The sequence below is a fragment of the Rhinoderma darwinii genome, chromosome 8 (assembly GCF_050947455.1).
Source record: "Rhinoderma darwinii isolate aRhiDar2 chromosome 8, aRhiDar2.hap1, whole genome shotgun sequence".
Taxonomy (NCBI): Eukaryota; Metazoa; Chordata; class Amphibia; order Anura; family Rhinodermatidae; genus Rhinoderma; species Rhinoderma darwinii.
This window is the reverse complement of record NC_134694.1, coordinates 23,398,210-23,422,536: the sequence shown is the minus strand read 5'-3', so window position 1 is coordinate 23,422,536 and position 24,327 is coordinate 23,398,210. Positions and strand designations below refer to the sequence as shown.

The 24,327-nt window shown below is 40.8% G+C and overlaps 1 protein-coding gene across 2 annotated transcripts in view; it reads right to left on the bottom strand.

The window, feature by feature from the left end:
- Nucleotides 1-24,327, bottom strand: part of NR5A1 (nuclear receptor subfamily 5 group A member 1) — a 143,628-nt gene that overhangs the window by 36,228 nt on the left and 83,073 nt on the right. For both annotated transcript variants that reach the window (XM_075835505.1, XM_075835504.1), the window contains exons 5-6: nt 14,720-14,839; nt 3,242-3,389 (exon numbers count right to left, since the gene is read on the bottom strand). In XM_075835505.1, coding sequence (XP_075691620.1) covers nt 3,242-3,389; nt 14,720-14,839 — 268 coding nt within the window. The remainder of the gene's footprint in view (nt 1-3,241; nt 3,390-14,719; nt 14,840-24,327) is intronic.

The following is a 24,327-nucleotide window of genomic DNA, read 5'->3' as shown; positions in this document are numbered from 1 at the left end:
GTAATCAGCTCTCTGTCCTCCCACAGCGCTATAGTGATAAATCCTGAAAGATGGCGGCTTTTTTTTTTTTTCTTTGGCTAGAAATCCACTCTAATTAAAGTACATGATGACCTTTAGTGTCCTTAAAGTGAACCCATACTTATATATTTGTTCAAATGAATAAAAAAATTATATGGTATTTTCTTTTCTGAGTGTGAGCGATAAATGTGTAGGGCAGCGGGGAGAGGTGGATCCTTCAAATAATGGCAGATTGTATTTTGCCCATGAGAGAGTAGACAAAAGCTTAAAAAAAAATGAACTGCAGTGTAGATTTTTCTTTCATGAATTTAAAATTAAACCAACACATACATTGTATCTCAAAAGGTGATCCAATATAAGAGCCAGTTCACACAGAGTTTTTTGGCACTGATTTTGATGAGGAAACCGCGTCGAGATCTGCACCAAAAAAATCTCTGAAATCGCTCCCCCCCCATTGACTTCAATGGGAGGCAGAGGGTTTTTTTCTCCAGAGCGGCATGTACTTTCTTGCCACAGTTTCTGCCTCTGACCTCCCATTGAAATCAATGGGAGGCAGAAAAATCCTGCGGCGCTCGTTTTTGAGGTTTTTTTCCGCTGCGTTTTTTTGCCAGCAGTTCTTGCATCAGATTCAATGGCCGCGGGCCAAAAATGGTGCGACATATGCAGGAAAAAAATTTATGAAAAATGTATGTCTTAAAAAAAACTCTGTGTGAACAGGGTCCAGGAGTGTGGAGCTGCTGTAGTTCCTGGGTTATAGGCCTTATCCACACGAACGTGTGCATTTTGCGCGCGCAAAAAACGCAGCGTTTTTTGTGCATTGCAGTTGCGTGTGTCATCAGTATGTGGTGTGTGGCTGCGTGATTTTCGCGCATATGGCATCCTTACGACACTCTGTTTTTATGTTTAGAAACAGAAAAGAACGAGGTGCTTTTATTTTTACATTAATTTATTTAACAACTGTAGCGCGAATCACGCGCAGCACATGGAAGTGCTTCCGTGTCCGTGCGCGATTTTCACGCACCCATTGACTTCAATGGGTGCGTGATGCGCGAAAAACGGGCAAGTATAGGACATGTCGTGAGTTTTACGCAGTGTGAAAATCACAAACTGTCTGAACGGCCCCATTGAGTTACATAGGTCCGTGCGACGCGTGTTATTTTCACGCGCGTATCACGGACATGAACTACGCTCGTGTGAATAAGGCCTACTGTGAGCACGGCATCCGGCATCACCAGATATCTGACACGAGTATGATAGCGGGGGGACTTCTTCTAGAAGAATATGCTATTGAAGCTATAAACTTAACTCCACAGTCATTGATATAAAGACATCCGAGAGAAATTGATTGCAGATGCAAAGACGTTAATTAAAAAGGCTAGTTAAGACCAAGAACCACTACCGGCTGTGTTCAACCTAGCATTGCAGTTTGGGGAAGAAGATGCCACTGTTGCTTTAAGTGCATTACATTTATGTCGTCTAACTACTTTCCCCCAGGTCTGTTGGCGATATTATATGTGTATATACTTGTGATTGTTTTATTTAATGGTAATGTACTCTTTATTGCATGCAAGGGTGGCTTACTTTGTATTTCGCCTGGTTGAATGTGGCGCCTGGGGAAACTGCCCAGATGCCATTTTCTGCACTAACAACTGTGTGAGGAAGCAACCAGCGTATGGACGCTGTGTGCCTCATAATCGGCCGTGCTACACTTATAAAGGCGGCTGTTCCTGCCAATTGGAGGGCAGTGCACAGGCTACAACTGAGAGCAATAGAGCGTTGTAGTGATGGCAAGCATGTGACGAAGGGGACCCTGGAAATATAGTGGGTTCCGTAATGGTGGTTAATTTTCTGGGGAGCCTCTCTGCAAGCAGAGAGATTAATACGGCGGGTGGAGTTGCATCCCGCAAGAGAGAAAGAAAAGAGCCAGAGAAAGCGACAGAGTATGGAGATAAGCAGGGAGGAGTTGAAAGCACTGTCCGGAAGTGGTGAGCCACCTTTGCCCAAATTACTGCCCCTGTATTGTGTAATGTTCAAAAAGACTGTGCCACTCATTTGTGAGGAGATCTTTACACCCCCCTTGTGGCCGTTTCTGTATATCACCTGTCCACAAACTTGTTTTCATCACGTGGGTCTATTGTCATCCCTTGCAACAAAAACCTCCCTGCCTTACTTACACCTACACATAATTTGACTGTAATTTTTCCATATAAACCATAGATGGCTATACTAATGCAAGTCTGTATATAGAATTGTTCTGGCCAGAACAAAAAAGGTTTTTGCTGTTTTTATTTTTCATATGTACATACAGGTAATTATCTTAGTTCACATAAATGTAAAAAACCCAAACCTTGCTCTCAACTGAAATTGTTAAATAAAACAGACCAGTGTTTCTCAATATTCCTAAGCCAAGTACCCCCTACTTAAATATATTACATCAAAGTACCCCCAAGGCTATGATTGTACACTGAGCGGCACCTATGAAGAGCATGGTGTGAGTATACTTTTGAGACATGGCGTGTTCTGTCCTCGGGCACAGGTACCACAGGTTGAGAATCTAGAGCCTAGACTGAAAGTTACACGTCTACTAAAGATGAAGAACCAAAGGAAAAATTGTATTATTGGAACTATTATAATATGTAGCCACCTTTAAATTGGGTGGGGTTCGGGGATAAGTAACATACAGATTGTTGGTGGTCTTGGGCTACATGCCAGACATTGCCAGATATAGCTCCAGTAACCGTTTTACTTCAGCCAAGTATTATACAACAGTGCTGCTCATCTCAATGTTACTTTTGAAGTCCTAACCTTGGCACTATTTTTAGTAATACTCATTGTTCCCCTCTGCAAGTAATATATGTAATGTGATACATACTATAAGTCCATAATGTTTTATGTGCTACTGTTTATTCCGCCAAGCAGGCAGTAAATCAAGTTAAAGGTATTATTTGTCCAGAATTAATAAAAAAAACAAGAAGTAGATCGACTTCTTTGCAGAAACAGCACCACTGTCCATGCGTTATGTTTAGTATTGCAGCTCACTTAAATGGGGTGGAGCTGCAATACCACACACAACCCATGGGTGGGATTGGTGCTTTTTCTAGAATAAAGCCGACCTTTGTTTTAAATCCTGGACGATCGATTAAGATAGAGGTACTACAGACTTGTTTCTATTCTGTTTACATGATACCCACAGCCCAGATATAATATTATTCCATGTACTCACCAAGGCTGAAGAGTATAAGAAATTTCAGGCACACAAACTCCTGTCTGTCCACCTGTAAGGAATGTAGAAGAATGACTAGCTCTTGAGCCCTGAGGACCAAGTTATTCAGTGTGGATCCCGCCTGGGTGGAGATTGTTGACATATCAATCTAAAAGACAAAATTAGCGGATTAATTAGAAATATACATTTTTGCAGGTGATACTAAAATGTAATAAGTAACACAAAAGTGGCCAGTACTATGTTACAAATAGATAAGTTGGAAGCTTGGGCAGAAAAGTGGCAAATGAGGTTTAATATTGATAAATGTAAGGTTATGCACGTGGAAAGGTAAACTACATGTCACCATTACATACTAAATGGGAAAAACCTGGTTAAAAGTCGAAAATATACTAGTGTAAGATCATGGGATGCATCAAAAGGGACATGGATACGCATCACGAGAACACAGTTCTACCACTTTACATTTCACAAGTTAGACCGCACATGAAATATTGTGTACAGTTTCGGGCACCAGTCAGGCGGGGGTAGTTACACCTGGGCCGTAGTGTCTGTGTGGCCCCAAAGCCCCATCTGCCACATAAGTATTATAAATGGCACATTGTAGGTGGGGGACCCTGTTATAGATTTTGCATTGGGGCCTCTGGAGCGGAGTGTTTCTGCCCCATCGTTTAAGCACTCAGTGGGCTCTTAGTACCAAAACTCCCACAGATCAAAACTTCTGACATGTCTCTATGACAATATCAAAAGATTTCTGAAAGTACAGTTACTCTTTAAAGCTTCCAATTGACTTCACTGTGAATAAGCGCTGATAGTGCATACAACCTTTTTTTTTTAAATGAATTTGTTAAAATTAAAAAATGTTTTGTGTCGCCACATTCTGAGAGCCATAACTTTTTTATTTTTCCACCGATTGAGCAGTGTGAGGGCTTATTTTTTTTTGCAGGACGAGCTGTAGTTTTTTATCGTTTTTTGGGTATGTAGAACTTTTTTATCACTTTTTATTACATTTCAGTTGACCAAAAAACAGCGATTTTGGCATTTTACATTTTATCTTTTTTACGGTGTTCCCCGTCTACATTAAATAACACTATATTGTAATAGTTCAGACTTTTACGGACGCAGCGATACCAATTTTGTTTACTTTTTTTATTTTTTTCATTACTTTAGGGGGAAAATGGGAAAAGGTTTTTTTTTTAAACTTTTAATATTTATTTATTTTGTCACTACTAATAACTTTTTTTTACTTTTTTTCACATACTTTATTAGCCCCCCTTAGGGGACTTGAATACTAATGTATTGCAGTATATCGTCATTTTTACAGGCATCTGTTAAGCTCTGCCACAGTCAAGGCTTAGCAGAGGCAGAGTGAAGGCAGCCCTGGGGGACTTCATTAGGGCACTGGGCTGCCATAAGAACCGTCATCACACTCCAATCTTATTTCAGGGGGGGCGGTGAGCTGTCGGAGGGGGCCGCCCCCTCTTTTCAACGCCTCAGATACTGCGGTCGTGATTGACAGCAGCATTTGAGGGGTTAAACAGCCAGAAGTAGCACGATCGCTGCTCCCGGCTGTTAGTCCCGGGTGTCCGATATCAAATACAGCTGACACCCGCAGCATATGGAGCGCGGGTCTTGTAATGGCATATCAGGGTGCACGAAGGGGTTATTAGAATCTGGCTATTCTAGTGCACGAAAACCTGAAGATTGAGAAATTTTAGAAAAAAATTAGCCCATCTCATTTTAGGTTGCAGTAGGGGCCGGACTGGTAATTCTGGCAAAATGCCAGATAGGCCATTGTCTACAAAGGGCCACTCTCCTCCTCATTCCCGGCTCCTCCACAACCTTTCTGACCTGTCTCGGCATTGGTCAGTCAGTCAGTCAGTCACCCAATCTCTGCAGTCTCGGTTGTGCCCCTGCTAGGTATATCACAGCAAGGGTTGGGGCCTCTTGGTAGAAAAGTCGGCGCTGTAATGTAGATTATAGCAGTGTTTTTTATTTTGAAATACGATAATTTTTGACGGAGTTATGACCTATTTTAGCTTTATGCTAACGACTTTCTTAATAGAAAACTGGGAGTGTTTTACTTTTTGACCAAGTGGGCGTTGTGGAGAGAAGTGTATGACGCTGACCACTCAATGACCAATCAGCGTCATACACTTCTCCCCATTCATTTACACAGCACATAGCGATATAGCTAGATCACTATGTGCAGCCACATACACACACACTAATGTAACTGCAGTGTCCTGACAGTGAATAGACATCACTACCAGCCAGGACGTGATATCTATTCAGAATCCTGACACTTCGCTATTGTCTCTGTGAAATTTACAGCAAGGCAAGAGTAATCTCATTTTAAATGACAGCTTACAGCGTAATCTTGCGAGATTACGCTTGCCTTGCTGTAAATCTTACAGAAACTTTAGCCAGGTGTCAGGATTTTGAATAGACGTCACGTCCTGGCTGGAGGTAATGTATATTCACTGTCAGGACACTGCAGTAACGTTAGTGTGTGTGTGTATGTGACTGCACATAGTGATATAGCTGTATCGCTATGTGCTGTATAAATGAATGGAGAGAAGTGTATGATGCTGATTGGTCAGCGTCATACACTTCTCTCCACAACGCCCACTTGGTCAAAAAGTAAAACACGCCCAGTTGGCCATTAAGAAAGTAATTAGCATAAAGCTAAAATAGGCCATAACTCCGTCAAAATTGATAGTTTTTCTCAATAAAAAACACTACTGTAATCTACATTACAGCACTGATCATATTATGTAGAAGATAGGGCACTTATAATGTGGTGACAGAGCCTCTTTAAGCAAGGTAAAAACCTACTCTGTTAGTAAATATTTCCATTTTACAGATAGATCTTTGTCATCTGTGGCATACTTAGAAGACAGGGGGCACCATAACAAAGATCAACATAGGCCCCTCAATTATGTCTTTGGAATTTGCCACTCAGAAAAGCAGGGCCCGCTATTTGCTTTTTCCCTTGATGCCCTTTCCAGGACTTATGGGCCAATTTCCCTCTTTGCTAACAATGCAGTTCCTCTAGAAAGAGAAGTCCTGATGTAATATACTCACCTCTCTGTGGACCGTCTCTCCATGCCAGCCGCCGCAATTAGAATTTTGCCGGGATTGATAGGTATATCGGGCAGTGCATTAATCTGCTAGGGAACCCATGCAGATCAGGGTAACAATACCTATAACGGGATGAGCTCATCATGGAAATCTGTGTCTCTGCTTCTACTACGGTACCGGACAACAGGCAGGACTTCAGTGCCTGGTTGAGTCTAGGGAAGCTTACCTAGGCCCACAGGTGTTCCCTAATAATAATTCAAGAATTTTGTTGTCTGTCAAGCTGTCACATAACTCTAATTCGGTTTGGGTTAGGGCAGTGGCATAGCTATAGAAGTGACAGTTACGACCGGGCCCTGAAACCATGGCCCTCCCGCACCTCGTCTGACAACGGTTACTGTAGTAACTGGGGCCTGTATAGTAAATTTCACCGGCCCTTGTTATTACAATAATATCTCCATAGACTTAGCCTCTTCGCTACTGAGCCGGGTCCGCTTTGGTTTAGGGCGCAGAACGTCGTATTCGTGGTGCACATAACGTTGTGTATGAGAGATGGCAAAACATATGTCTTAGGGCTTTAACCCCCTGATCTTTAAAGACCCTAAAATTGCCCCTGGCAGCTAGTGCTGCATCATTGGGTCACTTAAGAGACCAGTGATTCAGTAGAAAGTTACGGGTGGACTGAGGTCGTCAGCCATGAAGAGAAGTTGGGGGGACCTAAGAAGAACTTTTGTACTGGGTACCATGAGTCTTTAGCTACGTCACTGGCACCAGTGTACAAGAAAGACATAGTAGAGCTTGAGTGGGTTCAAAGATGGGCAACTAAAGAAATAAATGGAATCGGTGGACTACAGCACACAGAAAGGTTATCAAAGTTGGTGTCATGCCTTACATATTTTACGGGCATAGTCATATTCCTAATCGTTTGTTTTGGTTTGTTTTTTTGCACCAATATATTCCAAAGTGCTGCACTTAAATTGCCCTCTGGTGTAACCTGTCATGTCAGGACCCCATGCTTAGAGGTATCAGCGCTAAGCCACTGTACTTTAAATGTTTTTAGAATTTACATTTTGGTTCTGCTCCACCCTGGCCATGACCAACTTGAATAAGAGCATTCTCTACTTAGCAGAAGATTACAGTATATTGCGCACTCTATAAATACCAGGTTCAATAAACTTGTACTGCGCTAATTTTTTTACATATATTACAAAATGTTATAAAAAAATATATATATCCACCAACACCCATTCATTGGTTTTACGTATTATACAATGTGTTCTCTGCATTACAGATGTGCTGAAAGTTATATGTACATCTTCAAAGTGAAAGCTGGTCACTAAAGTGTGAACTGTATTTTATTTGCTTTGCATGGAATGCTTTTATTAAGCTGCAAACCATTAAAACTCAACACGTCAACATGAAACGCAACCCAAAGTAATGGAGGGACCCTAGGATAGACAATTTTAAACCTCAAACAACAGATAGAAATATAAATCACATTAAAAAAAACCTTTACAGTGAAATAAACGAAAAGTGGGCACATAAACTTGGGCACAATAACATTATAAAAATGTATTTCCTTGGTAACAATGTTTGATAACGCCATATGGCTAAAATTGTAAGCGAAATAGTGTGTACATTATACCTCACAGCTCAATGTCTAATTGAGGGCTCCAGGCCACATTCATTTACAGCTTTATGGCCCATGCAAACAGCCGCATTACCAATATGTGTGGTAGGGATCCATAATACGTCACCCATAGACTGCTATGAACCCATGCTGTACCTCCGATTTCAGAGCGTTTCAAAACTTGCAGTATTACGGAAACAATATGGGTCCCTTGGAGCTCTGTGTCCCGCTGTACAGGGTTTGCGCATCCCGGTTTGTAGTATGCATGGACCTCTACAATAGAAAGCTAAGGTGTGCCTCACAGAATGGGATTGCTCTCAGATAGCGAAGACACTTGTCTCTGGAGATATTCCAATTCCAGTACTATATCCACATTACCCACTAAGGTATCATTGCGTAAAGATGAAGATACGCCATTCAGGAATCTAGGACAGCTGGTTGAGAACTCCCATGGAAGAAAACACTGGTCATATTGAATGTCACCCAAAAGAAGACAACTCAATGATTTATTTAGAGTTGGTGTTCTGTTTTACTTTTTGAAATATGCTTATATAGATATGCTAATATAGATCCAAGGTAGCCAACATGCAGCTCATGAGCCTCTGTCATGCGGTTCCTAATTACTAATTCCATGCCAAACAAAAATCCAATCTATTCCATGGGCACAATAGTTTGGAACCCATACAAAGCGACACCACTGTCCAACACTATGTGATCCTTATATGTGGACAGTCTGCTGTGAGCAATACTATTTATAATAATTCAGGGGCATCGTTTGTGTCACTGGCTCTGGGCACATAGGCTTAGACCAGGGCTACACCTCAACTTTTTGTATCGCTACTGATTGATTTTAACTATTGAGCTACAGCTGCAGTCCAAATGAATACATTGAGTTGCATGCAAACTTGTGGACTGCAGCTGTCACTCAATAGTTAAAATCAGCAGAATTACAAAAGAAGTGTAGCTCTGGCCTAAGAACATAGAAATGTCTTGTTTTTTGATAATACGGGACAAGGCAAACTGTATGGCAGTATTCACATGCAGATACAAAGTGTATCTGTGATATACATTTTTCTATGATAACAACTGTCTGAAAACTGCAAACGGGTGGTTAGGTGCTACCTTACTTGTTGCCCATGGCCCTATTTCTAGAAAACTAGCCTTGCTTCAATCGATATTGAATATTATGGAACTAGTTAGTATTCCGGCTCCCAAAAATAGATATTTGTGTTATAAAACACCATCAGCAATTATACTTCAGCCGTCATCCTTTTTCCTAGCTTTATCTCAAAGTATACTTCTGAAAACGTATGGTACAGGGGGTGATTTATTAATACGGTCTTAATGGGGTCGTCCAGTCATAAGAAATTGATGGCCTATCCTCAGGATAGGCCATCAATATCTGATCGGTGTGGGTCTGACTCTCGTCACCCACACAGCAGGGCCGCACAGTCCATGAGGCGAGATGAGCTTCTCGCCTCAGGCGGCGCCACTGAAACCAGCCGCTGCAACCCTCTCCTGCACGATAATTGTACCTGTGTCTATAGGACGCATATACAACTACATGCATAAGCCCTCCATTAGCACTGAATGGTGGGGCAAGTTCTGGCACCTCTTGCGTCATTCAGCCCCAGCAGACCTGCTCAGAAGAGAGCTGGCCTGCATTGCAAGAGGACTGCACGGGAATGGGATCAGGTGAGTATGTAAAGTTGTGAGGGGCTTGATCACCTAACCTGAGGATAGGTCATCAATTTCTTATGACAATTTACAATTAGACGGGCTAAAACTACACCAGGCATTCAGAAACTGGACAAAATGTGTTCACTGTGGCACACACTTTATGATAAATTTGGCGCATTTTGCTAGACATGTAAGACACTTTCCCTTACAGCACATCATGGCTTGCTTATTTTAAATTAGTATTTTGCGCAACGAAATTTCGCACGTCTTAAACAAATCTGGTGCATGTCATGACTCCTCTTAGCCTCGCCCCTTCTTATAGACCGTTTTCAAAATGGTCTTGGAACGTGCAAAAAGTGGCTAACAAACATAATAAATATGATGCACTCTTTTAATGCAATTTGTGGCAGATTTCTGCCACATTTTGCTTAGTAAATCTCCCCCACAGTATTTTCAGGGCATGTTAAAGACGTGGGTAAAATAATTCTTCTGTATGAACTGCATTTTCTATAAAAAGGTTTATAAATACTAAAGGAACATTTAATCTGTACTTTTGGTTTGTGTATTAAACGTCACCCCTGACCTAATTTAAAAGCACTGAGATTTACCGCTGGAGGAAGAACATTCTGTTTACTAGCGTATGATGAAGGTCTGTGCCACAATTCAGCATCAGATCAAATGTATAGTAAAGGAGGCTAAAGGAGATTGAGCAATTTATTTATTTATTAATATCAAATGTTGAAATGTTTCATATTTGTAATAAATGATCTGTGTTTACTTCTAGACATGTAGTGTAATATAATAATGTATGCAAGTATTTGTTCAGTCTATTGTTATAAAGTCCGGCTTTGACTGGCTCTATAGCCAGCAAATATTTGTTAAATATCTTCGTTAAGGGGGTTGTCTTGACAGAGACAACCCCTTTAACATGAAAGCCACTCAAAGGTTCCCGAGACCCCCACACTCAGCTGTTAAATTTTCCGTCGGCTGATCAGCTCTACAGGGCGGAATGTAGTATTACATTAGTGTCCATGTGCCCTAATAGGGTATATGGACAGGGGAGTACTGATGGGTCGACCATTTTATCTTTCTTGCTATTTCACAAATTTTACCATTTATTTTTAGACTGGTCAATCAAAGAAGGACCTTCAGATTTGAATAGATGCCCAGTTTAGTGCTTCACAATTGCACGTAAGTCACTACCTATGGGCAATGCTTACCTATATATACTCTTCGGTGTTGACTGCTTTTTAGCTTTGCTCCCCTAGGGTAGATCTATGGACAGTGACTCTTAGATGTATGTTTAATGGGTGTCTGAGGTAGTCTGAAATCAGATTGGCTGCGGGGTATAAGCACAAGCTTAAAGGCATGGAGAGTTGAATTCTATCACAACGAGGACAGAATCATTATGAACACCAAGCAACTAAAAACCTAGTTAGGAAATTATCGGGTATCTGCCACTCATATAGGGTTTAGACATGACTAAGAGGTTCGCCAGTGTGGAAAGGAGTGTAGAATACACAGCCCACTCTACTAAATAATGTCAAGTCTCCAAATTGTGTTTTTAATGAAGGGGTGGGGGGACTTCGTACATATGACACTGGAGTGGAATGCCATTTTTTTGTATACAATTAAACAAGATAACGGACACCCATTCTGAAGCAAAAGTTGAAGCTCTCAGTAAAGGGGGGAGCCTCGAGATTCGCTTTAAAATGCTTTTAAATATAGAATAAAGGAAGCAATGGGGAAATGTATTAAAGGGGATATCTCATGAAGAAAACACCAGTCCATATGCCCTATTAAGGCCCCTCTCTATGAGCCGGTACAAAAACCTACTCTGAATGAACATCTCCCGTTCTGGTGGACTCGAGTCGTCCGTTTATTTTGCCCTGGCAAAATCAACTGTTTGTTGGTGGTGCCTGGAGCGGGACCCAGAATGATCATCTGATTGCCCCAGGGGCCGCATTCTGAAAGGGTTGTCTCTGATGAGACAACTCCTTTAAAACTGGTGCAAAGGAAAAGTGGGGTAATTGCCTATGGCAGCTGGTCAGATTCCGCCTCTTGGAAAATGAATTGCTTCCCATGGGCAACTATTCCACATTTTCTTTGCACCAGTTTTGATCCATCTTACCCCAACAATTTTAATAAAATGCACCATGAATATAAGACTCATTAAACCAAAAATTCCTGTTTTTCCATTCACTCACAGATAATGCACGATATGGATTCTGCGTTTTCTCAGCATAAAAAATAAAAAAACCTGACTAAAATGCCAAATGTAAACTTCACCTTCTGAGGATTAGCAAAGCTGTAAGGCTGGGTTCACACAACCTATTTTCAGACGTAAACGAGGCGTATTATGCCTCGTTTTACGTCTGAAAATAGGGCTACAATACGTCGGCAAACATCTGCCCATTCATTTGAATGGGTTTGCCGACGTACTGTGCAGACGACCTGTCAAACGACGACGCGTAAATTGACTGCCTCGGCAATGAAGTGCAGGACACTTCTTTGCTACGTAATTTTAGCCGTTCTTCATTGAAGTCAATGAAGAGCAGCTCAAGATTACAAACGTCAAAGACGCCTCGCATAATGCGAGGAGGAGCTTTTACGTCTTAAACGACGCAGCTGTTTTCTCCTGAAAACAGTCTGTCTTTTCAGACGTAAAAGCCTCTCATCGTGTGCACATACCCTAAGGGTATGTGCACACGCTAGCTTCCTTTTACGTCTGAAAAGACAGACTGTTTTCAGGAGAAAACAGCTGCGTCGTTTCAGACGTAAAAGCTCCTCCTCGCATTATGCGAGGCGTCTTTGACGTTTGTAATCTTGAGCTGCTCTTCATTGACTTCAATGAAGAACGGCTCAAATTACGTAGCAAAGAAGTGTCCTGCACTTCATTGCCGAGGCAGTCAATTTACGCATCGTCGTTTGACAGGTCGTCTGCACAGTACGTCGGCAAACCCATTCAAATGAATGGGCAGATGTTTGCCGACGTATTGTAGCCCTATTTTCAGACGTAAAACGAGGCAAAATACGCCTCGTTTACGTCTGAAAATAGGTTGTGTGAACCCAGCCTTAGGCTTTATTCTGCTAGGGTGGTAAGACATTTTCAGAGCTTAGGGTCTGTCCCCGATCTATATGCCGAACATATAGTTCCGACACTGCAACTGTATCTCATACATCCAGCACCGACTCCCATTATAAAGTGTATACTGTGCTCACACTACCTCTTTTCAATACAATAAAATAAAAACGTAACCCCTGAACGTGTGCCATAAGGACACTTTGGCATATATGTCAGGCCCATTATAGCCTATGGACGTTCTTGGTGTATACCACTTTACTGCTGAATCACAGCGATATTGGAGCCGGTGTGAAAATACAAGCCTGTGACCGTATGTATGATGTGGAACAGTCATTAAGGATCCGGTAAACAATGCTAATGAGGAAACAATTGTATGCACTTCTAATACGAGACGGTCCTCGCCATGCTACCTAATGAATTACCTATATCTGGGAACTGGCCGTTAGTTACCTACTACTTTCAGCAGCTCGTTCTCACAGCTATTTCTGTAAATACAGATGGGGGATGTGTCTCTTCTCTTGAGAAATATGCGGCTCCTGGCCACACTGTCCCCCTATTGAGTGCTGCTGAAAGCCATGACAAAGCCCTCCCCGCCTGTGTTTGTGGATACTTTGTATCTCTCTGCGAGATCATTGTTTGTGCCTTTTGTGCAGCAACAATTCTGGGACCCAGCAAAAAAACTAAACCAAACAAGCGGCATCTGCTTAGGCCTGGGCTGTATGTCCCCAGCAAGCACTGAAATTAAATAGGAACTAGGGTAATAAGGCATCTATCGAACATCTTATGTCTCGGTGGCATGTAGTCATTATACAAGCAATTACAAACTGTGACTAGAAATTATTGTTAATGTGTCTATGCATTAATGGCACAGATAGAATATTTATTGCACTGTTATACAAGTAAATACATCTTGTATTGGACCTTGCGATATCTAGATGTGGTTTTGTGCACCGCTGCTTTTTAAAAGAGACCTACCAGAGGGAAATTTTAAAAAAGGCCCTTAAAAGAGTATTCCCAAAATCCTAAATTATCACCTATTCAAAGGATAGGTGATACATTTCTGGTCACTGGGGATCACACCGCTGGGACCCTACTGATCGTGAGAACAAGGGTCCCGAACCCCCAGTTTCTTTTCACTACTCGATTGCAGTGAGGACGACATTGAATGGAGCGCGTGGTCGTGTATGCGCACTGCCGCTCCTTTCAAAGACTGTGGAAGTGACGGAAACAGCCGCGTACAGCACTCAGCTGTTTCCGTCATTCTCACAGTGAATGGCGCGGCAGGCACATGCTCAACCACCGCTCGATTCAAGCGCCTCCTCACTGCGGGGATTATGTGAGTAGGATCTAGGGGTTCGGGGCCCTCATTCTCGCGATCGGTGGGGTCCCAGTGGTGGGGCCTCCAGTGACCAGAAAATTATCACCTCTCCTGTGGATAGGTGATAATTTAGGATTTTGGGAATACTCCTTTAAGTTCACATTAATTGTGTGCTGATATATGACTACTTGAAGTTACAAGCCCTAAGCTTGAGGCTGCACTACTGAGATATTCTTATGACATGTTCCATTCGGTTTTCTGTGCGGTGCAGTGTTATCATGGAGGCCTTGGGTAGATTAAAATCAGCAAATACATTGATGTCTCATATATACACACATAAAACTGCTGCTACTCAAGCTGGATAGGTCGTAGATATTGTTGGATTTAGTCATTTGGATCTTTAAAAGGTCTCCCTCGTGTTGTCATCAGAATCAGTGGTGCAGTCTCAGGCATTGGGCCTGTAACTTCAAATTATTATAGGTCAATATAGAATTGAGAATGTGAAAACTGATTTTTTATTTTATAATGTACACTAAATAAAGGTTTTAATTTTCTTCTGGTTGGTCTTTAATACTTCTGTGGTTTTTATATCATTTAATTTTTTATAATATGGTCACACTGCTTCGCATGTAACCGCCCTGGACAGCTGGCAATGGAAGGGAATGTATAATTTTATAATATATTTACCTCCTGTCCAGTCACTAGTAGAATGCTGTTCTCTTTGCTGTGTTGCATTTGCCTGTAGATGTGGTCAAACACTAGTAGCTCACTCCAGCAATTCTGCAGCAAAATCATCTGGTCGCTGACCTAGAAGAAGAAGTACAAGGTCCCTATAAATCTTGATGAATTTCATAGATTGACATTAAAGAATAAATGTACATGAAAACACATTGGGGGAGATTAATCAAAACATGTCAGTATTATATTGCAAATTGGAGTAGATGACCAGACCCATGTATTTGTGTTTTAGACAAGTTATAAAGAGAGTCTGGGAAAATGGGCATGGCTAAGAGTAGTAAAATTCAGCAAATGTATTAATAGTCATTAACTATTTTTTATACGGTAGCCATGAGGTGGCACAAGGAAAATGTTTTGTAAACTTGGCACCATTTTCGCCAACTCATAAATGTAGGCACAACACTATTAATAAATCTAGCAAGTGATTTTTAGTTTTTTAACTGCATTTGATCATTATCATGATTTTGGATAAATATCGTGATTTATGACATTAACTTAGCTGTGGTTTTCTATAGCATTGCAATAAACCTACTTAACCCTCTGTAATGCCCCCTTTACATACGGTATGTCTGGCAATCAGGGGTGGACATACCATTCATGTCACCTGTGCAGCTGTACAGGGGCCCAGCCGGTAAGTGGGCCCCTGACAACTTTAAATTAGCCTGCATCTTTCTACTGTCTATTAGATTGCATGTAAGGGATTGAGGGAATGCAATCCATATCTCACAATTAGGGTATGTGCACACACACTAATTACGTCCGTAATTGACGGACGTATTTCGGCCGCAAGTCCCGGACCGAACACAGTGCAGGGAGCCGGGCTCCTAGCATCATACTTATGTACGATGCTAGGAGTCCCTGCCTCGCTGCAGGACAACTGTCCCGTACTGAAAACATGATTACAGTACGTGACAGTTGTCCTGCAGCGAGGCCGGGACTCCTAGCGTCGTACATAACTATGATGCTAGGAGCCCGGCTCCCTGCAGTGTGTTCGGTCCGGTACTTGCGGCCGAAATACGTCCGTCAATTACGGACGTAATTAGTGTGTGTGCACATACCCTTACTGGTTGATTGTTGGAGAGACAAATCGGGGAAACTCTATGATAAGGGAGATGCTCTATGGTTGGAAAGCAAAGGGCCAGTATACTGTTCTTGCATGGGCATCCTCTGCTGTCTATGTCAGCCCCTGCTGGCAATACAGTTTTGTTTTCATTCAGCGTGGGACAGAAACACTGAAAAAAAACTCATGCCAGAACTGATCCCATGGTTTGTTATGGGAGCAGTTTTGCAATCCGATGCATCAGTTGCGACACTGGACATCTCCCTGCACCGTTACAGAAACATGGTAATGCAGTGTCTGGTGATGTCTTGCTATAGACCGCCAGGCAGGTGCACAAAGTGAACAACTCTGTTATCAGTTGTGTCCAGCTCCAGCATTGGCAGACACAACTGATATATGTGAACCCAGCCTATTAGACTATTGTGCCAATGGACAAACTCTGTTCTGCTACATCTGAATATCATGTAACAGATTCACAAAGATAGATAGATTAGATAGATAGATAGATAGATAGATAGATAGATAGATAGATAGATAGATAGATAGATAGATAGATAGATAGATAGATAGATAGATAGATAGATAGATAGATAGATAGATAGATAGATAGATAGATAGATCAAATGCCCTGGGTGATTTTAATCAGTTCAATGCTGGATCCTACCATCCCCAGGTATATATGTAGGCTTAGTCCCAGTTCTGGGTGTATGTGCAGCGTAGGTTCCCACCTTACAGAGGTCGCCTTGTCGTGGCAGGTGGGCTAACACTTTTTGATCAAAATGTGCACTAAGAACCTCCCTATTTGTAGGTAGATTGAGCTTTAGTGCATATCTATTTATATTTAGTGGTTTAGGTGGCATTAGTGTTGCAGGGTGCTGTCGCCATTTTTTTATAATAGATAGATAGATAGATAGATAGATAGATAGATAGATAGATAGATAGATAGATAGATAGATAGATAGATAGATAGATAGATAGATAGATTGATCTGATCGATAGATGAGATAGAAAAATCAATTAAGTTTGTAGTCAATCTCCATTACTCTTTCACCCATAAGTGTATGGATAATTATACATTATTTGGCAATTGTAAAAAATGAAATGGTACTCATCTTTATCAGATTAGGGGTAAGATTTATATTTAAAAAAAATGCATATACTGACACAATTGACCTAATTATAACATTAACGAAGTTTCCACAATATTTCACTAAATACATGTCACTAACTATTAAAGGGGTTGTACAGGCTGTGTACACACTTGTCCATAAACTGTGTCTGGTATTATCTCACTTAAGAGGCTCTGTCACCAGCTTATAAGTGCCCTATCTCCTACATAATCTGATCGGCGCTGTAATGTAGATAACAGAAGTGGTTTTTATTTTGGAAAAACGATCATTTTTGAGCAAGTTATAAACAATTTTAGATTTATGCTAATTAGTTTCTTAATAGACAACTGGGCGTGTTTTTACTTTTTACCAACTGGGCGTTGTACAGAGGAGTGTATGACGCTGACCAATCAGCGACCAATCAGCCTCATACACTTCTCATTGTTCCAGTGTGATTGTGCAGTGAAAGAAGCTGGGCTGGAACAATGAGAAGTGTGTGACGCTGATTGGTCGCTGATTGGTCAGCCTCATACACTCCTCTGTACAACACCCAGTTGGTAAAAAGTAAAAACACGCCCAGTTGTCTATTAAGAAACGAATTAGCATAAATCTACAATGGCTCATAACTTGCTCAAAAATGATTGTTTTTCAAAATAAAAACCACTGTTGTTATCTACATTACAGCGCCGATCACATTATGTAGGAGATAGGCCACTTATCTGGTGACAGAGCCTCTTTAAAGTGAATAGGGCTAAGCTGCAACAGAACACATAACATAACAAATGTGGCACTGTTTTTGGAAGAAAGCAGCCAACTTTTTATATTTTTCAATCCTGTACGACCCTTGAATATAGAGATGAACATATAAAAATAAATCTATATGTATACAATAGATCAGCTCTTAAAACATTAATTGTTCATCTAAATATATTGCTTATTGGATATGTCCCAAGATATTCTCTCAGCGCAGATAATGGCAGCATTTAAGCGTGAGAAAAAAGGTATATTTTTCTAGAAATGGCGACACTCCAGACCATGGGCTGTGTCTGGTATTGCAGCTCATTTCTATTCCAGTTAATGGATTAGCACTGGTTCTGGTAGAAAGCAGTTTTATTTGTCCAACCTCCCACAACTGCACCATACGGATCCCATAGAACCTACAAGGTCTTCAAGAACATTTTTATCTGTCTTCCTAAACTTCTATTCTCATTGCACATTTGGAAAAATTTTAATCCTTAGTCATTTAGTTACAACATTGCTCTGTCTGATATTTTCCTTGCATTTACTAAGTTTTTAACCTTGTGAAACAAGAATGAATGTATTGAACAAAATGACAGTTTTGTCTCTATGGACCTGCAGCTAATACAATAATCGTTGTCTTTCAGTGAATAAGAGATCTGTCCTTTGCAACAACATTATCAAAACATTTCTAATGGAAGAATACAGTATTGTTTTGTTAAACAGTTATTATTACAAAATTCTGCCTTAATACAAAAAAATAGAACACAAACTGAATATCATGAAAATATGTCAATGGAAAGGAAGTCAATATGATTACGGTGTTACTACATTTATATCGTTTTTTTTTATGATGTACTAATTTTACAAGGGAAAAACTTCTTGTTAAATAACTATTTGTTTTGTGTCGCCATATTCGAAGTGCCAGAACTTTTTTATTTTTCCGTCAATTAAGCAGTGTGAGGGCTTGTTTTGTACAGAGCGAAGGTGAACAAAAAACAGCATTCTGGCATTTTAAATAATTTGTTTTGGCTTTAATGGGCGCAACGACGCCAATTGTTTATTTTTTTACATTACTTTAGCGGGGAAATGGGAAAGGTTTTTTTAACTTAAATTTTTTTTTATAATACAAAAAACGTAAACTTTTTTTTTTAGTCCTCATAGGGGACTTGAACACGCGATCGCTTGATTGCTAGTGCAGTGCACTGCAATACTTATGTATTGCAGTGTATTGTTATTATTTCCGGCTCCTATTAAGCCCCTCTTTCTAATGGTGTAGATGCTACAGACGCTATTGACCACAGCATCGAAGTTATTAAATGGCCGATATAGGAGTTATCGCCAATCCTGGCCGTTACAGTGAAGTACTGAGTATTGAGCAGGCTCAGCCCATGTTACGTCTAATTTCGGGAAGTAAATACTTGCATTCCGCATAAAATAACAATTCTGAAACATCTTTGCTTAGAACTGTGCATTGTGCTTTTATTCTGTTATTCCTCCTGGAAATGTATAAATGTTATGGGTCCTAACTTTCCCCTTGTTAATAGGGTACATCCCTTCACAGTCTAAGGGCTTACTCACACGACCGAGTGCAAACTCGGACTTGAAAAACTGACCTTTTTACATGTCTGAGTTGCACCCGTGCGGGACCCGTTTTCACGGATCCCTCATAGACTTCAGTCTATCGAGGGATCCGTGAAAACGGAAGAAAATAGGACATGTTCTATTTTTCAATGGACCTTTTACACGGTCCGTTAAAACAATGTCCATGTGAACGGCCCCATTGAAATGCATGCGTCCGTGTGATGTCCGTTGTTTTAACGGCCGTCACACGGACGTATACAACGTTCGTGTGAATAAGCCCTTACACTGAAGGATGTGAAGAAAAAGATCCAGGACCACAAAGGGCGCTGCTAATCTCAAAGGTAATTGTAAAATAAACACTGTTCATGAATGTGATAATTAAGAATAAATACCGAGGGCTACGCGTTTCGACGCCAAACGGGCGTCTTCATCAGGCCTTTTTTCATATCCTTCATTCCAATTTGGCAACAAACTCTGTTGCGTTCATATGGACCTGGCAGCAGTATTATCCCTGATCTAATAGTTTATGCAACTTCCCAGTGTTGTTCCTGTTTGTACAACATTACAAGGTGAGCACAATTCTGTTCTCTCCTGTCTCATTTTATTTCTCCTTGGTTAATCTGCACTATGTGGCGCCGTGTTTTGTTTTTTCTCTTCTAGTTTATTAAGCCCTTACACTGTCATCACTGATTGAATAGTGTCAGAATGTGTAACGACACAGAAAAGATGCTTCATAATTGTTATTTTATGGGGGCCAGCTGCATCGGTTGTGTGACAATCCCTAGCATTCCCTGTATACACAGTCAGATAGGCAAAGTCTGTGAGTCCGGGCAACATTTAGAGAGCAAGATTGGAAAAGGGAGGAAAGAGAAAACAGCAGGGGAGAGTATGAGAATACTCGTATGTAGATTGGTGACTGGATAACCGAAAGTCAACTTCATTATTATTAAATGGCTATGGTTGCAACTTTCTGTCTCCATTTAGAATGGGAGGAGCCGCTCTGGAGCACAAACTGCTGCTCTAACAAGTTAAAATCTCTGAAGATTAAGAAGGGGAACATTCAAAAGCATATGAAAGTTTTATTATTTCAGTGGAGATTTACAAAGTATTATGAATACAGCAAACTGGTATAAGCATAGTGGACACTGCACGCCAAGACCCACATTACTTTTTCCACTGACTTTGTCTTGAGGTACTGGCATGGTGAAAATGTGTATGTGTAACAGCAGGGGGCTAATTCTAATTAGAAGTATTTTGATCCATACCATTTGTGGGACAATTTGTAACTATATAGCTCAAGAAAACACGTTCTGCACTGCACTTAAGGGTAACCTTTTAGGATACAGTTTTCTGTCCAAAACCCCTTCCTGTATTGGGTCTAAAAATTACATCTAAAACTACAAAAATACATGCAAAGAATAACAAATAACACTTTGTAAGCCTAGTGCAGGCCATGAGGGGCGGTGCATGACTCAGAAATCCAAAGATACAAGCACCTCCCCTTCAGGCATAACACAGTGCACCAGTTTTTCATGGGGTGTCCCTTTAATTGGTTGCTCCAACTGCTCTGGCATGCACCGGTTTTGCATTTATGTAGCAAATATCTGAAGCCCTAGCACTGGATTGGATTTGCAATAAGTTAACTGTCTATATCCTTTTTATGAAATACTGTATTATCCTCCTATTTATGCCGTTGTGCATTGCACAAGAATGAAATGATGTTCTTCCGTCTATGTTAAGATACGTTTCTAAATAGGTTTTTATAAGGGCAAACTTCCAAGTAGGGCTATACAGAGCAAGCTGCTTGTGCAGTGCACATCTTTTCTCCACGCATGTAGATTTATATTGTGTTGTGTACAGAGGGTTCATATCACAATCCCACACACAGCAGTCAGATGCTGCTGTGTAATTATTGTGACTGAATGAAATGTTCTTGTTTTGTCGAACCTGTAATTGCTAAATTGGGTCAAGTAGTTAAACCATTATTAGCAGAATAATTCAGCATTTGATGAAATGAGTGGTAGGCAAACGCTAAAGACGACAGGTTAAAGGCAAGCTCATCTATTACATGTAAAAATGGATTTTACAGCGGTGTGAGAAACAATGCCCAAACTTGCGTTAACTCTTCGGAATCAGATGGAATGTAGAAGGGCACAATATTAGCTCCCCAGTAAATAAAGTAATATTAGGGTAAAAAGTTTTGCCCTATTGACTAAAAAGGGTATTTTTTTTTAATATAAATCAATTTAGCTATATTTGCAGTACTTTTCAAAAGAGATACAAAAAAAGGACATGACCCACTGTGATCTTTTTGTAAAATGACTATATATCTACAGCGATCAGCCATAATATTAAAACCACCGACAGGTGGAGTGAATAACATTGATTATATCGTTACAATGGCGCCCATCAAGAGGTGGGATATCTTAGGCAGCAAGTGAACAGTCAGTTCTTGAAGTTGAGGAGTAGGAAGCAAAAAAAATAATGGGCAAGCGTACGGGCCGGTTCACATGCTGCAGATATTGTTGCAGAAATTTCTGGGACTGAAAATCCGTTCCATTCATCTGAATGGGGTTATTTCTCTAGCGGGTGCATAGATTTCTGCAAGTTCCATTCTGATGAATGGAACTGATTTTCAGTCGCAGAAATTTCTGCAACAAACTGTGACGCGTGGGTGTCCACTTATAGGGTGTATTTAAACTATAGACTTTGATCAGGCTTTTTTTTATGCAGTTTTGAAGTCAAAACCAGGAGTGGATTCAAATAAGAGGAAAAGTAAAATCTGTCTTTTAAACTTTCTCTTACTTTATGAGCCATACATTGTTTTGGCTTTAAAAACGGCATAGAAAAAATACACAAAACCTACCCGTGTGAATACACCCTAAGGATCTGAGCTATATTGGCTGGGGCCAAATCGTGATGACTAGACATAGCATCTTCAAAATGGCAGGTCTTGTTGGGTAAGGTCTTGGGCAGGTTTTGTTCCTGGTATGAGGTGGTTAGTACCTACCAAAGTGGTCCAAGGAGAGACAACCGGTGAACCAGTGATACATAAGTGCTGAAGACTCATTAATGCGCATAAGGTGTGAAGACTGTCTGGTCCAATCCTACAGAAAAGCTACTGTAGAATAAATTGCTAAAAAGGTTAATTTTGGCTGTGCTAGAAAGGTGTAAGAGCACACAGTGCGTCGCAGCTTGCTATGTTTGGGGCTGTGTAGCTGCAGACCATTCAGAGTGTCCATGCGGACCCCTGTCCACTGACAAAGCAGCTACGATGGGCACGTGACCATACCGTGGAGCAATGGAAGAAAGCGGCCTGGTCTGATAAATCCTGTTTTCTTTAACATCTTGTGCACAGCCGAGTGCGTGTGTGTCACTTACCTGGGAAAGAAATGGCATTACAATGCACTATGGAAAGAAGGCAAGCCGGCGGAGACAGTGTAATGCCCTGGGCAATGTTACATCGTTTAAAAGACACATGTCCACCAAGATCAACCTCTCTCAGATCAATTCTACATCATTCATTGCTAAATTATTTATAACCCTCAATAACATTTGTTATTAGATAAGCATCTAGCCCTTTTTTAAATTCAGTCCTTGTATCTCCCATTACTACCTCTTGGGGTAGATCATTTCACAGTTTGACAACTCGTAACTGTAAAAAAAAATAAAAAATAACTCTGTATTTATACCTGGACTGCCTTTCCTCCACATGTAAAGAATGTTCCCTAGTCCTTTGTACAGTTATTTGAATTAATAAATGTGTCAGTTCTTTGTATTGACCACACATATATTTGAAGTGTAACTAAACTATTAATTTTTTTTTTGACATATCATAGTAATCGATGGGGGTCCAAGAAAGACAATCAGAAATGAAGTGGCACAGCGCTCACCAATGCTCTTTTGCTGCTTCGTTTTAGCGATCTGTGGGGATCTCAGTGCTTCGACGCCCACCGATGAAAACTTTTGATGTGTCACTATGAAGTCAAAAGTTTAGTTACCCTTTAAACATGTTAGTAAGATTACCTCTAAGGTTCTGCTGGGAAACCTTGTGTCTTGTCATTCATGTGGGTGTTACTTTGACAAATACCACCTCCCTAAATATTGTTGTAGAAAAGTTGCACTGCTTTATGGCAACGGTATTCCCTTATGACAGTGGCCTTATTCCACAGGATAATGCACCCTGCCACACTGCAAACATTTTTCAAGAATGGTTTGAGCAACGTGACAAAGAGTTCAAGGTGTTGACTTTTCCTCTAAATTCCTAAAATCTCAATCCTATCTGTGGGGTATGCTAGAAAAACAAGGCCGATCCATGGAGGCCCCACTTCCCAACTTACAGAACTTAACAGATCTGCTGTTACCGTCTTGGTGCCAAATACCACAGGACACCTTCAGACATCTTATGGAGTCCATGCCTCAACAGGTCAGAGGTGTTTTGGCTGCACGAGGGGATCTACACAATATTAGGCTGGTGATTTTAACATTTGACAATGGAAGGTTCTATAATTGGTTCTATAATTATGACTATTTTTGTCAATACAACATATTGCATTTGTGTTTAGTATGAACAGATATATTCTACACTGGCAAAAGATAATACAAACAACAGTAATGGCTAGGTACCAACACCACAAGACACAGTCCTATATGGAATAAAAATAGTAGGGCATGATAACACATACTAATTTTTCCAGATCTTGCCTTACAGCAGGGCCAGTTTGACACATTAGTGGGTACAGAGCCAACCCCTCCTAACAACATATTGAGTTTGTTGCTGTCTCAATTGGATATGTATTTAAAAAAGACCTCAGAGTGTCTTGCATGGCTTTTCAGGGCAACCGGGACCCCATAGATTCGCAACAAATTTATTCGGACTGAATCGAATCTGACGGGCAGTTTGATAGTGTCGGACCCGAAAACTGATTTGCTTATCTCTATTTGGGGACAATTTTTTAGACATATTAATGGGAAAGGTTTGGACTCAGAGATGACTTCTTCTCTGATTGGAGTCATTCACTTTCTCTTCTCGTCTCTATCCGTCCCAAACCGCTATGATGACTTCT